Source organism: Biomphalaria glabrata, chromosome 5 (genome assembly GCF_947242115.1).
Source record: "Biomphalaria glabrata chromosome 5, xgBioGlab47.1, whole genome shotgun sequence".
In the NCBI taxonomy this organism is placed as follows: domain Eukaryota; kingdom Metazoa; phylum Mollusca; class Gastropoda; family Planorbidae; genus Biomphalaria; species Biomphalaria glabrata.
In genome coordinates, this window is record NC_074715.1 from 1,366,466 (window position 1) to 1,380,406 (window position 13,941).

The window sequence follows — 13,941 nt, forward strand, 5'->3', positions numbered from 1 at the left end:
CTTAGACTATTAACTTAAAAGTGTGTCACGGGATTTCATTTGACAATTTAGTTTAACGATAAATGCAGGTACCGAAAAACCAAGCAAACAACCGAAAAAAAAACGCACCCTATAATTGGTAATAAATCTTTTGCAGTGGGTAGAGTACATTGGAATATTAAACTGATCAGATTGGAAAAAATGGGGGGGGGGCTTATGGAAAAAATGGGGGGGGGGCAATAAGCTCTCTAACGCAGTAGTTTTCTATCAGTGTTAATGTTGTTACACGTAAATTATTTGTTGGTCTTACACTGCTGACTCTTTCAGCCGTTTTAAGACTTTCAATTATAAGCATTCCTGAGATAGGTATACAAGCGTTGCAAGATCATGACTTTTCAACAAGAATATATCTATTAAGTAAAGTCAAACAATAGTACACAACTTTTCAGCTTTTGTTACTGGATAGCAAAAAGGACACCCAAAATTCCTGATATTTGCATCTATTACATTAAAAAATATTAAGAAACTGGAACAGACATAAACTAGAAAACAAATGTTATGGGACCACCTGCACTGCATCACCCTCCATCCTCATAGACGATAACAAGCTGGACGCCGTAAACGAATTCTGCTATCTGGGATCCACAATTAAAGATGACCTGTCTCTAGAAGAGGAGATAAAAAAACGCATAGGGAAGGCTGCCTCGACCTTCGCTAGACTCAGACCAAGAGTTTGGGAAAACCACAAGCTAACTACGGTGACCGAAATGGAAGTCTACAAGGCATGCGTTATGAGTACACTGCTGTATGGCAGTGAATCATGGACCACCTACGCAAAGCAAGAGAGAAAACTGAACTCATTCCATTTCAGATGTCTCCGTAGGATCTTGAAAGTCACATGGAAAGAAAAAGTGTGCAATACTGAGATCCTTGCGCGATCAGGTATTCCCAGCATCTTTAGAGTCCTCAGACAACGTCGTTTGCGCTGGCTTGGACATGTTCGCCTGATGGAGGACAAGCGCATCCCGAAAGTCATCCTCTATGGACAACTCGCGACAGGAGCGAGAGTCGGTTACCAACAGGACCGTGGTCGCACTGGTCTTTTTTTTTGGGTCATTTGGGCTATAACAGCTTCAAACGCTCTAGCTATCCCCACCTTAATACAGATTGTAACAATTAATTTTGAAAGAACACATGCACATGTAAAAAAGTTACTGTTTGATCGATTCTTTAGGTTTGGGACTCACTCCCCATTGATCTTAAGACAACATGCTTCACTTCATTCAAGAAGAACATTAAGACCTATCTGTTCAAAGCTTATTTGGATTAGTTTGCAGTATGAAGTCTCCTGTTAATGTCTGTTATGTTATCTGTAAGCCTACATACAATTTGTGCTTTATAAATTATTTTTTTTTACAGAAATAAAATTGTTACGTGTTAATTATATATTTCATTTCAGTTTGTGCACCAGAAACTTATGCCAGGAACTGTCAACAGTACTGTAGTGATACTAGCTTTAACAATACATGTAACAGTGTAACTGGTGAGTGTGATAGTGGATATATTGAATACAATTGTAAAGCGATAATATATAATTCAAATATAATGATTAAATACATCGGTTTATGAGCCATCTCAGGAGAAACCAAAGTATGTAAGTGCTGAGTACATTTATGACTTCAAGGCAGTCTTAGCTCACACAATTATACTTAAGAAAATTCTGAGAAATAACACAACCATAACCTAATAGTAAAGAGAGAGCGAGAGCGAAAAGGAAGAGAAAGAGAGAAAGTGGAATGGAAAGAGAAAAAGTGAAGGGAAAGAGAGAAAGTGGAATGGAAAGAGAAAAAGTGGAGGGAAAAAGAGAAAGTGGAAGGGAAATAGAGAAAGTGGAAGGGAAATAGAGAAAGTGGAAGGGAAAGAGAGAAAGTGGAAGGGAAAGAGAGAAAGTGGAAGGGAAAGAGAGAAAGTGGAAGAGAAAGAGAGAAAGTGGAAGGGAAAGAGAGAAAGTGGAAGGGAAAGAGAGAAAATGGAAGGGAAAGAGAGAAAATGGAAGGGAAAGAGAGAAAGTGGAAGGGCAAGAGAGAAAGTGGAAGGGAAACAGAAAGATCTTAAGTGCTGAGTACATTTATGACTTCAAGACAGTCTTAGCTCACACAATTATACTTAAGAAAATTCTGAGAAATAACACAACCATAACCTAATAGTAAAGAGAGAGCGAGAGCGAAAAGGAAGAGAAAGAGAGAAAGTGGAATGGAAAGAGAAAAGTGAAGGGAAAGAGAGAAAGTGGAATGGAAAGAGAAAAAGTGGAAGGGAAAGAGAGAAAGTGGAAGGGAAAGAGAGAAAGTGGAAGAGAAAGAGAGAAAGTGGAAGGGAAAGAGAGAAAGTGGAAGGGAAAGAGAGAAAGTGGAAGGGAAAGAGAGAAAGTGGAAGGGAAAGAGAGAAAGTGGAAGAGAAAGAGAGAAAGTGGAAGGGAAAGAGAGAAAGTGGAAGGGAAATAGAGAAAGTGGAAGGGAAATAGAGAAAGTGGAAGGGAAAGAGAGAAAGTGGAAGGGAAAGAGAGAAAGTGGAAGGGAAAGAGAGAAAGTGGAAGAGAAAGAGAGAAAGTGGAAGGGAAAGAGAGAAAGTGGAAGGGAAAGAGAGAAAGTGGAAGAGAAAGAGAGAAAGTGAAAGGGAAAGAGAAAGTGGAAGGGAAATAGAGAAAGTGGAAAAGAAAGAGAGAAAGTGGAAGGGAAAGAGAGAAAGTGGAAGGGAAAGAGAGAAAGTGGAAGGGCAAGAGAGAAAGTGGAAGGGAAAGAGAGAAAGTGGAAGGGAAAGAGAGAAAGTGGAAGGGCAAGAGAGAAAGTGGAATGGAAAGAGAAAATGGAAGGGAAAGAGAAAGTGGAAGGGAAAGAGAGAAAGTGGAAGGGCAAGAGAGAAAGTGGAATGGAAAGAGAAAATGGAAGGGAAAGAGAAAGTGGAAGGGCAAGAGAGGAAGTGGAAGGGAAAGAGAAAATGGAAGGGAAAGAGAGAAAGTGGAAGGGCAAGAGAGAAAGTGGAAGGGAAACAGAAAGTGGAAGGGAAAGAGAAAATGGAAGGGAAAGAGAAAGTGGAAGGGCAAGAGAGAAAGTGGAAGGGAAAGAGAAAGTGGAAGGGAAAGAGAAAATGGAAGGGAAAGAGAATGTGGAAGGGCAAGAGAGAAAGTGGAAGGGAAAGAGAAAGTGGAAGGGAAAGAGAAAGTGGAAGGGAAAGAGAGAAAGTGGAAGGGAAAGAGAGAGAGTGGAAGGGAAAGAGAGAAAGTGGAAGGGAAAGAGAAAGTGGAAGGGAAAGAGAGAAAGTGGAAGGGAAAGAGAAAGTGGAAGGGCAAGAGAGAAAGTGGAAGGGAAAGAGAGAAAGTGGAAGGGAAAAAGAGAAAGTGGAAGGGAAAGAGAAAGTGGAAGGGAAAGAGAGAAAGTGGAAGAATATTGATATCGACTTGGACCTATTCCAGACAGAGCGTTTGTTCGATCAGGCTTACAAGCCCACAGTTCGAAGAGCCTTCGGCTCAACTCTTTTGACAGTAAAACGGTCTGCAACAGTATCGCCCTCTGACAGGCAAAGAGAGTCAATCTTCTTAGGATGTTAATGTGCCTGTGAGTCAATTGTCATTATTCAGTCTTTTGTTCCCTTGGCAATCAAATCATTAAATAAGAACAATCTGGTATAAACTTTGTCACATGTAAATTATGAGTGAGTCTGGTGTGAATGTACACTTTGGTTTCTTATAGTTTTAATGTTTTTTGTTTGGTGTAATGCACAAATTGTAAGACAAATTTCCTTACGGATAATAAAGATTATTATTATTATTATTATTATAACAACCGGATATATTGTTATTTTTAGACAACTTCCATAACCGCTTAATCTCTAAACTTAGGTTACCATCTTATTTTTCCATTTCATTATATTTTGAGATAGCGGTACGGAGATGTAAATGACGGCAGCGGATTTTTATGTTTGTCAATAAACAGTAAACCAGGGCGTTTAAAATCCACGGTTTTGTCAGTTGAAATATGCCTATCCCTTTATGTTCCTAGAACCGGAGAGATACATGTAGCATTGAACAGGACCTTTTTTCTTGTTAGCCTAAATAGTCATACACTTATAAAGTGAATAAGGGGAATAACTCTAATGGCTAATAAAAATTACATATACTTAAACACAGCAATTCTGATCGGTGCAAATTTAGAGGTTATATACTTATCGTTTTTTTTTAAAGGTAACTTACCTTACCTTACCTATCCCTTACTCTGTTGGATTGTTGGGGCACCACGCAAGATTCGTAGACCATCCTTCTCCATTCCTCTATGTCATTTGCCCTAGCCAGAACCTCTTTCATTGGCAAGTCCGTCCATTCTTTTATGTTGTCTTCCCATCGTTTTGTCTACCTTCTCTTCTTTTTCCTGGAACTGTTCACTGAAGAAAGGTCTTTGCAAGCCCCCCCCAAAACCTTGTAATATGGCCATAGACCTGCTAACTATTGTAAAAAAAAAACGCAAGCTAAAAATCTCTGGCCATTTTTAAAAGGTAGCTTCCATATATCTTGCCTTTAAGAGGGGTATTTTGATATGTGTCTTGATCTAGACCAGGGGTTCTCAACCTGAGGACCGCGACCCCTTGAGGGGTCGATTGACGATTTGTCAGGGGTCGCCTAAGACCATCGAAAATATGGATTGTATGTTGTCTATTCTTCTATTGCTGTATGTGTGTGTGTGTGTGTGGGGGTCGCGCATAGTGGGGGGATAGTAAAAAGGGGTCGCCGAGCTTAAAAGGTTGAGAACCGCTGATATAGACGTTAGATGGTATTACATCTATATAATCATCATTAATATTCACAGCGTTAAATGAACACGAATCCAGCTCTATGACATTTGAGGCTGGTATTGGCGTAGGAATAGCTATAGGCGCCGGCGTCATTGTTATCATCCTCGTTGTGGCGCTGTTGATATATCGAGCCAGTCGTTATAGCGCAACGTTAGACCAAAAACAAGAGAGAGCTCCAAACCAAGGGGCGCAACCCAGTGGCCAATACATGAATCAAAACGAGGAGACTCGGATCAGACGACAAGCGAGGGAGCTTGCGAATTACAATGAATTAAGGCAAACTCAAGAATATCAACACGCTTACGAGGCAACAAACATGTCTGGTAATATTTGTTTTCTTAAAATCTTTTCATTTCTATTTTTTAAATTTCGAAACATTCACGACCGGCCTTAAGACGATTTGACCGATTGCTTTGAATTGGGTCCCGTGCTTGACAGCATCGCTACAATGTACGTATAACATATCACTGTCCGTCAAGGCTCTTGTCAAAGGCTTTTAAAGATGTAGGATTTAAAGAGTTAAAATATTTAGTGCATTTTACGATTGACGTAGCTTTAATTAACCCAATGGCGCTTACTGCATTTGAGTTGCTTCCAAATACTTACTGAATAATAAATGTCGACATAACGATCTAATTAACAGTAATAGTAGTTATTGTAGAAAAAAAAATAGAAGAGGGTTCCCCACAATGTGTAAGACCGGCCCTGGAAACACCCAGGTTTAACTTCGTACTTCAAGCAAGCTTTGTCTATTTTTTTTATAATTTGTAGTCCGCTGTATACGAGGGTAAGGGTAAGTGTCAAACAGTACAATGATCCAAGCCAGGATTGGATTTAAGATACATGGCTCTAAGATTTTTGATAAATGGGACCCCTGCAATCAATAATAGACAATATTTAATACTTCCTTTGCTTTTTTTTTTTTTCAAAATGATTGAAAATATCCCTGGAACGATTGGGTCTGGGGGGGGGGGGGCAAGCATGTGGTAAAAAAGAAAAGAAACCCCTAATGATCAAATGGTCTGAAAGAGGAAGAACCACTCTGCGGGGTTTTCAGATCGAAGTTTATTTTCTAGCTCCATTGTTACTGCCACTCTAGTCAATCTAGAGCTAAATTTATAACTATTTAAACTGTAGGAATGTCGGGCTTATTTATCAAGTTTTGTTACAGCTTTAAAATACTAATTCAGTTTTTTTTTTCGAAAAACAGATACAGACACAGGATATGATGAAAGCGATTCGTCATCAAAACACAATTCACGGGCTTCTACTTACGACACTATAGACAAATATTAAGTGTATTTTCTCGTTACATCAAGTACAAAATAATCGCTTTGTTTGTGACTTTGTCTTTTTAATTGGAGATTTTCAGAATAAATAAAATAATGTCCAAGTCGCTCAATTGAGAATCAAAATGTTCAGCAAAGTAAAAGCTACAAACAGAAGAACTTAAAAATAAATACTTGATTTTTCAACATTTGCTTTGTATCGTACTCCGGATACACCAAGAAATCTTGCTATTTATAGGTCTTCCGTCATGTAGGGAAATCTCCAATATTTAGAAAATAAAAAACGACGTAACTCATCCTTGTAAAATTTGTTTGTTTATTAAACATTGTTCGATATTTCGCAGAATTTTTATATTTTATTTGTTTTCTGGTTTTGTTCCTGTAAGTTGCCTACATTTATATTTATATATAGATTTGCACTATGCATATAAATGCTATTAAAGATGTACAATTTATTCCATTTTATTTAAAATTTGACAATATATGAGTTGGCAACATTTCTTTTAATTTATCTTATGTATTTTTTTTAAAGTTCAATCCCTACTAATAGCATTTAATAGTCACACGATTACCTTTTCATCGGTACATTATTACCTTTTCATCGGTACATTATTACATTATTACCTTTTCATCGGTACATTATTACCTTTTCATCGGTACATTATTACATTATTACCTTTTCATCGGTACATTATTACCTTTTCATCGGTACATTATTACCTTTTCATGTCTCTAACCAATGGCGTATAGACAACTTTCTAATTTTAAATGTTCAGAAAACTAAAGAAATGATAATAGATTTTAGGAAACATAAAAGTCATCTTGCAGAAATTCAGATAAACAACCAAACCGTAGACCAAGTGCAAGAATATAAATACCTAAGTACAATCATCAACAACAAACTGAAATGGAGTGAACACTGTCAAAACCTTTACACCAAAATTCATCAATAGCTCTTCTATCATAGAAAACATTTAAAATTAAAAATCGACAAAACAATAATTGTTTTAAGTCTAATTAACTTTGCCATCACCTGCTGGTATGGTAATACTTCACTTGCACAAACACTTAGACTAAATAGACAAATTAAAAAAGCATTGCATATCACTCGAACACAGCTACCATCTCTTGAAGAGCTTTTTCATGAAATCTGTCTTTCCAAAACACACACGCTTCTAAAAGACAACCTGCACCCATTAAACCACTGTTACATCAGATCTGAACGAAGTGGTCGTCACCTTTCCATTAGGACTAAAACAGAAAGATTTAAAAACTCATTTATCCCGCTTTAGGTTGGAGTGTTACAAGATCAGCTGTCGTCATCGAGAAGTGCATAGAAGTCTAATTCATAAAAGCGCTGGTTGTGAGTGTGCATATGTTTCGTGTGTGAATGTTGTTCTTATTTGCATTTATATTGTTATTGTTACAGTAATAATAATAATAATAATAATAATAATAATAATAATAATAATAATCTTTATTATCCGTAAGGAAATTTGTCTTACAATTTGTGCATTACACCAAACAAAAAACATTATAACTATAAGAAACCAAAGTGTACATTCACACCAGACTCACTCATAATTTACATGTGACAAAGTTTATACCAGATTGTTCTAATTTAATGATTTGATGGCCAGGGGAACAAAAGAGTGTTTGTGTCTGTTTGTCTTTGCTATCGGTGTCTTGTATCTCTTTTGTGATGGTAAAATCACAAAATCCTGAAACAAAGGGTGATTCTTTATTTCGAGGATCTTGTTAGCTTTTTTATAGATGTTTGTCTCAAACAACTGCCGAAATGGGGTTTGTTTTTCGCCAATGATTTTGCCAGCAGCATTTAGGATTCTATAAAGTTTATTTTTATTTTTAATGCTCAGATTGCCATACCAGGCAGTGATATTGAAACTTAAAATATTGCAGATGTAAGCGTGATAAGACATAGCCAAGGCCTTTTCGCTAGCATTAAACGAGGACGAGGTGGTCCATGGACTTCATTCACCAAACGTAAACAAACAGCATTTAGTCATGTGATAATATTGATAAAACTCACGTGATAGCCATTGTGTATTAAAATTAGATCGAAATTTGTATAGAAGAGATAGAGAAAGTGTAATGTATAAAATTAAGATCAAAGGCACTTAGTAATTAATGGTAATTAATTTTGTTTGATATAGAAAAGGGAGATGAATCGTACAGTTCTGAAATATATGCCTGTTGGCTGTAAATGTGTAGTTCTTTAACGTATATAAGCTTTTCTTAAAAAGTATTTTATATATTATTTGTTACTTTGTGTTTTTTAGCAGACTCCGAAAGGGGAAAAGACGCTATTAGTTTTGTGTGGTCTATCAGTCCGTCCGTCAGTCCGTCCGTTCCGTTTAGATCTCGTAAACTAGAAAAGATGAAAGAGAAAATCCGACATCATAATATTTTGAACCATTCAAAGTTCTGATGCAACAGCTACTTTTTTCTTTCCTGAAAGCAAAAAAAAAATAATTTTTAACATTAACTATGCAAGCATTTATTTTTTCATAAAAATGGGCAACGGTCAAATTGTGATTTGTGATCTGTTAAACCAGTCATGTTTTAAATAAAAGAATGGGGTGCCATGGATGGATGGATGAATGAATGGATGGATAGAGAAATCTACGGATGGATAAATAAATGAATGAATAAATGGATAGGTGAATGGATGAATGGATGAATGAATGGATGGATAGATGAATCTATGGATGGATGAATGAATGAATGAATAAATGGATAGGTGAATGGATGGATGGATGAATGAATGGATAGATAGATGAATCTACGGATGAATGAATGAATGAATAAACGGATAGGTGAATGAATGGATAAATGAATAAATGAATGGATAGAGGAATCTACAGATGGATGAATGAATGAATGAATAAATTGATAGGTGAATGAATGAATGGATGAATGAATGAATGGATAGAGGAATCTACGGATGGATTAATGAATGAAAGGATAGAGGAATCTACGGAAGGATGGATGGATGAATGAATGAATGGATAGAGAAATCTACAGATGAATGAATAAATGAATGAATAAATTGATAGGTGAATGAAAGGATGGATGAATGAATTAATAGATAGAGGAATCTACGGATGGATGGATGGATGAATGAATAAATGGATAGAGGAATCTACGGATGAATGAATGAATGAATGAATAAATTGATAGGTAAATGGAAGGATGGATGAATGAATGAATAGATAGAGGAATCTACGGATGGATGAATGAATGAATAAATAAATAAATTGATAGGTGAATGGATGGATGGATGGATGAATGAATGAATAGATAGAGGAATCTACGGATGGATGGATGAATGAATGAATGGATAGGTGAATGAAAGGATGGATGAATAAATTAATGAATAAAGGTGAATGGAAGGATGGAGAAATGAATGAATGAATAGATGAATCTACGGATGAATAGATGAATGAATGAATGGATAGGTGAATGGAAGGATGGACGAATGAATGAATGGATAGAGGAATCTACGGATGGATGAATGAATGAATGAATAAATGGATAGTTGAATGGATGGATGGATGAATGAATGGATGGATATATGAATCTATGGATGGATGAATGAAAAAATGAATAAATGGATAGGTGAATGGATGGATAGATGAATGAATGTATGGATAGATAAATCATGAGAAGGATGAATGAATGAAAGAATAAATTGATAGATGAATGGATGGATGGATGAATGAATGAATGGATAGAGGAATCTACGGATGGATGAATGAATGAATAAATAAATTAATAGGTGAATGGATGGATGGATGAATGAATGAATGAATGGATAGAGGAATCTACGGATGGAAAAATGAATGGATAGAGGAATCTACGGATGAATAAATGAATGAATGAATGGAAAGAGAAATCTACGGATGAATGAATGAATGGATAGAGAAATCTACGGATGGATGGATGGATAAATGAATGAATGGAAAGAGAAATCTACGGATGAATGAATGAATGAATGAATAAATTGATAGGTGAATAGAAGAATGGATGAATGAATGAATGGATAGAGGAATCTACGGATGGATGAATGAATAAATAAATAAATTAATAGGTGAATGGATGGATGGATGAATGAATGAATGAATGAATGAATATAGAAATCTACGGATGAATGAATGAATAAATGAATAAAATGATAGGTGAAGGAATGGATGGATGAATAAATAAATGGATAGAAGAATCTACGGATGGATGAATGAATGAATGGATGGATAGGTGAAAGGCTGGATGGATGAATGAATGAATGGATAGGTGAAAAAAAAGGTTGGATGAATGAATGAATGAATAAATTAATAGGTAAATGGAAGGATGGATGAATGAATGAATGGATAGAGGAATCTACTGATGAATGAATAAATGGATAGGTGAATGGATGGATGGATGAATATATGAATGGATACATGAATCTACGGATGAAAGAATGAATGAATAAATAAATTGTTAGGTGAATGGAACGATGGATGAATGAATGAATAGATAGAGGAATCTACGGATGAATGAATGAATGAATGAATAAATTGATAGGTCAATGGATGGATGGATGAAGAAATAAATAGATAGAGGAATCTAAATAAATGAAAGAATGAATGAATAAATTGATAGGTGAATGGATGGATGGATGAAAGAATGAATGTTTAGAGGAATCTACGGATGGATGAATGAATGAATAAATAAATTGATAGGTGAATAGATTAGTGGACGAATGAACTAATGAATGGATAGAGGAATCTACCGATGGATGAATGAATGAATGGATAGAGGAATCTACGGATGAATGAATGAATGAATGGATAGAGGAATCTACGGATGGATAAATCAATGAATGAATAAATTGATAGGTGAATAGATGGTTGGATGAATGAATAAATGAATGGATAGAGGAATCTACGGATAAATGAATGAAAGAATGGAAAGAGGAATCTACGGATGTATGGATAATGAATGAATGGATAGAGGAATCTACGGATTAATGAATAAAAGAATAAATAAATTAATAGGTGAATGGAAGGGAGGATGATTGAATGAATGGATAGAGGAATCTGCGGATGGATGAATTAATGAATGAATAAATTGATAGGTGAATGGATGGATGGATGAATAAATAAATGGATAGAGGAATCAACGAATGGATGAATGAATGAATGAATAAATTGATAGGTGAATGGATAAATGGATAAATGAATGGATAGAGGAATCTACGGATGGATGAATGAATGAATGGATAGAGGAATCTACTGATGAATGAATAAATGAATGGATAAATGGATAGGTGAATGGAAGGATGGATGAATGAATAAATGAATGGATAGAGGAATCTACGGATGGATGAATGAATGAATGAATAGAGGAATCTACGGATAAATGAATGAATGAATGAATAAATTGATAGGTCAATGGATTGATGGATGGATGAATGAATGAATAGATAGAGGAATCTACGGATGGATCAATGAATGAATGAATAAATTGATAGGTGAATGGATGGATGGATGAATGAATAAATAGATAAAAGAATTTACGGATGAATGAATGGATAAATGCATAAAATGATAGGGAAAGTGATGGATGGATGAAAGAATGAATGGATAGAGGAATCAACGGATGGATGAATGAATGAATGGATGGAAGAATCTACGGATGGATAAATGAATGAATGAATAAAAAGATAGGTGAATGGCTGGATGGATGAATAAATGAATGGATAGTTTAATGATAAGATGGATAAATGAATGAAAGAATAAATAGATAGGTGAAAGGAAGGATGGATGAATGAATGAATGGATAGAGGAATCTACTTATGAATGAATAAATGAATAAATAAATGGATAGGTGAATGGATGGATGGATGAATGAATGAATGGATAGATGAATATACGGTTGGATGAATGAATGAATGAATGGATAGAGAAATCTACGGATGGATGGATGGATGAATGAATAAATGGATAGAGGAATCTACCGATGGATAAATCAATGAATGAATAAATTGATAAGTGAATAGAAAGTTGGATGAATGAATGAATGAATAGAGGAATCTACGGATAATAGAATGAATGAAAGGATAGAGGAATCTACGGATGTATGGATAATGAATGAATGGATAGAGGAATCTACGGATTAATGAATGAATGAATAAATAAATTGATAGGTGAATGGAAAGGAGGATGAATGAATGAATGGATAGCGGAATCTTCGGATGAATGAATTAATGAATGAATAAATTGATAGGTGAATGGATGGATGGATGAATGAATAAATGGATAGAGGAATCTACGAATGGATGAATGAATGAATAAATAAATTGATAGGTGAATGGATGGATGGATGAATGAATGAATGGATAGAGGAATCTACGGATGGATGAATGAATGAATGGATAGAGGAATCTACTGATAAATGAATAAATAAATGGATAAATGGATAGGTGAATGGAAAGATGGATGAATGAATAAATGAATGGATAGAGGAATCTACGGATGGATGAATGAATGAATGAATAAAAAAATTGATAGTTGAATGGAAGGATAGATGAATGAATGAATGAATAGAGGAATCTACGGATGAATGAATTAATGAATGAATAAATTGATAGGTCAATGGATGGATGGATGAATGAATGGATAGAGGAAACTACGGATGGATGAATGAATAAATGAATAAATTGATAGGTGAATGGATGGATGGATGAATGAATGAATAAATAGAAGACTATACGAATGAATGAATAAATGAATAAAATGATAGGTGAAGAGATTGATGGATGAATAAATAAATGGATAGAGGAATCTACGGATGGATGAATAAATGAATGGATGTAAGAATCTACGGATGGATAAATGAATGAATGAATAAAAAGAAAGGTGAATGGCTGGATGGATGAATAAATGAATGGATAGTTGAATGATAGGATGGATGACTGAATGAATGGATAGAGAAATCTACAAATAAATGAATGAATGAATAAATTGATAGGTGAATGGAAGAATGGATGAATAAATGAATGGATAGAGGAATCTACGGATGGATGAATGAATGAATGAATAAATTGATAGGTGAATGGATGAATGGATAAATGAATGAATAGATAGAGAAATCTACGGATGGATGAATGAATGAATAATTTGATAGGTGAGTGGATGGATGGATGAATAAATTAATGAATAGAAGAATCTACGGATGGATGAATGAATGAATTAATAAATTGATAGGTGAATGGATGAATGGATGAATAAATGAATGGATGAATATAGGAATCTACAGATAGATAAATAAATGAATGGATAGAGGAATCTACGGATGGATTGACGAATGAATGAATGGATAGAGGAATCTACGGATGAATAAATGAATGAATGAATAAATTAATAGGTGAATGGATGGATGGATGAATAAATAAATGGATAGAGGAATCTACGGATGGATGAATGAATAAATGGATAGAGGAATCTACGGATGAATGGATGAATGAATAAATGGATAGGTGAATGAAAGGATGGATAAATGAATGAATGAAAAAATTGATAGATGAATGGAAGGATGGATAAATAAATGAATGGATGGATTAATGAATGAATGAATAAATTGATAGGTGAGTGGATGGATGGATGAATAAATTAATGGATAGAAGAATCTACGGATGGATGAATGAATGAATGAATAAATTGATAGGTGAATGGATGAATGTATGAATAAATGAATGGATGAATAGAGGAATCTACAGATAGATGAATAAATGAATGGATAGAGGAATCTACGGATGGATGGACGAATG

General features: G+C 35.1%; 1 protein-coding gene and 1 long non-coding RNA gene across 4 annotated transcripts in view; both read left to right on the top strand.

Annotated features, from left to right (window-relative positions):
- LOC106072290 (multiple epidermal growth factor-like domains protein 10) overlaps positions 1-13,941 on the top strand; it is a 154,860-nt gene that overhangs the window by 5,279 nt on the left and 135,640 nt on the right. The window contains exon 5 of one of the 3 annotated variants that reach the window (XM_056031257.1): positions 1,214-1,362. The exons of the other annotated variants lie outside the window; for them this stretch is intronic. Coding sequence (XP_055887232.1) covers positions 1,214-1,236 — 23 coding nt within the window. The 3' untranslated portion in view covers positions 1,237-1,362. Of the gene's footprint in view, positions 1-1,213; positions 1,363-13,941 lie in introns of those variants that run through there. 3 annotated transcript variants of the gene reach the window in all.
- LOC129926528 (uncharacterized) lies at positions 4,910-6,450 on the top strand. The gene is made up of 2 exons (XR_008778232.1): positions 4,910-5,144; positions 6,032-6,450. It is a non-coding gene; the product is annotated as an uncharacterized LOC129926528 (long non-coding RNA).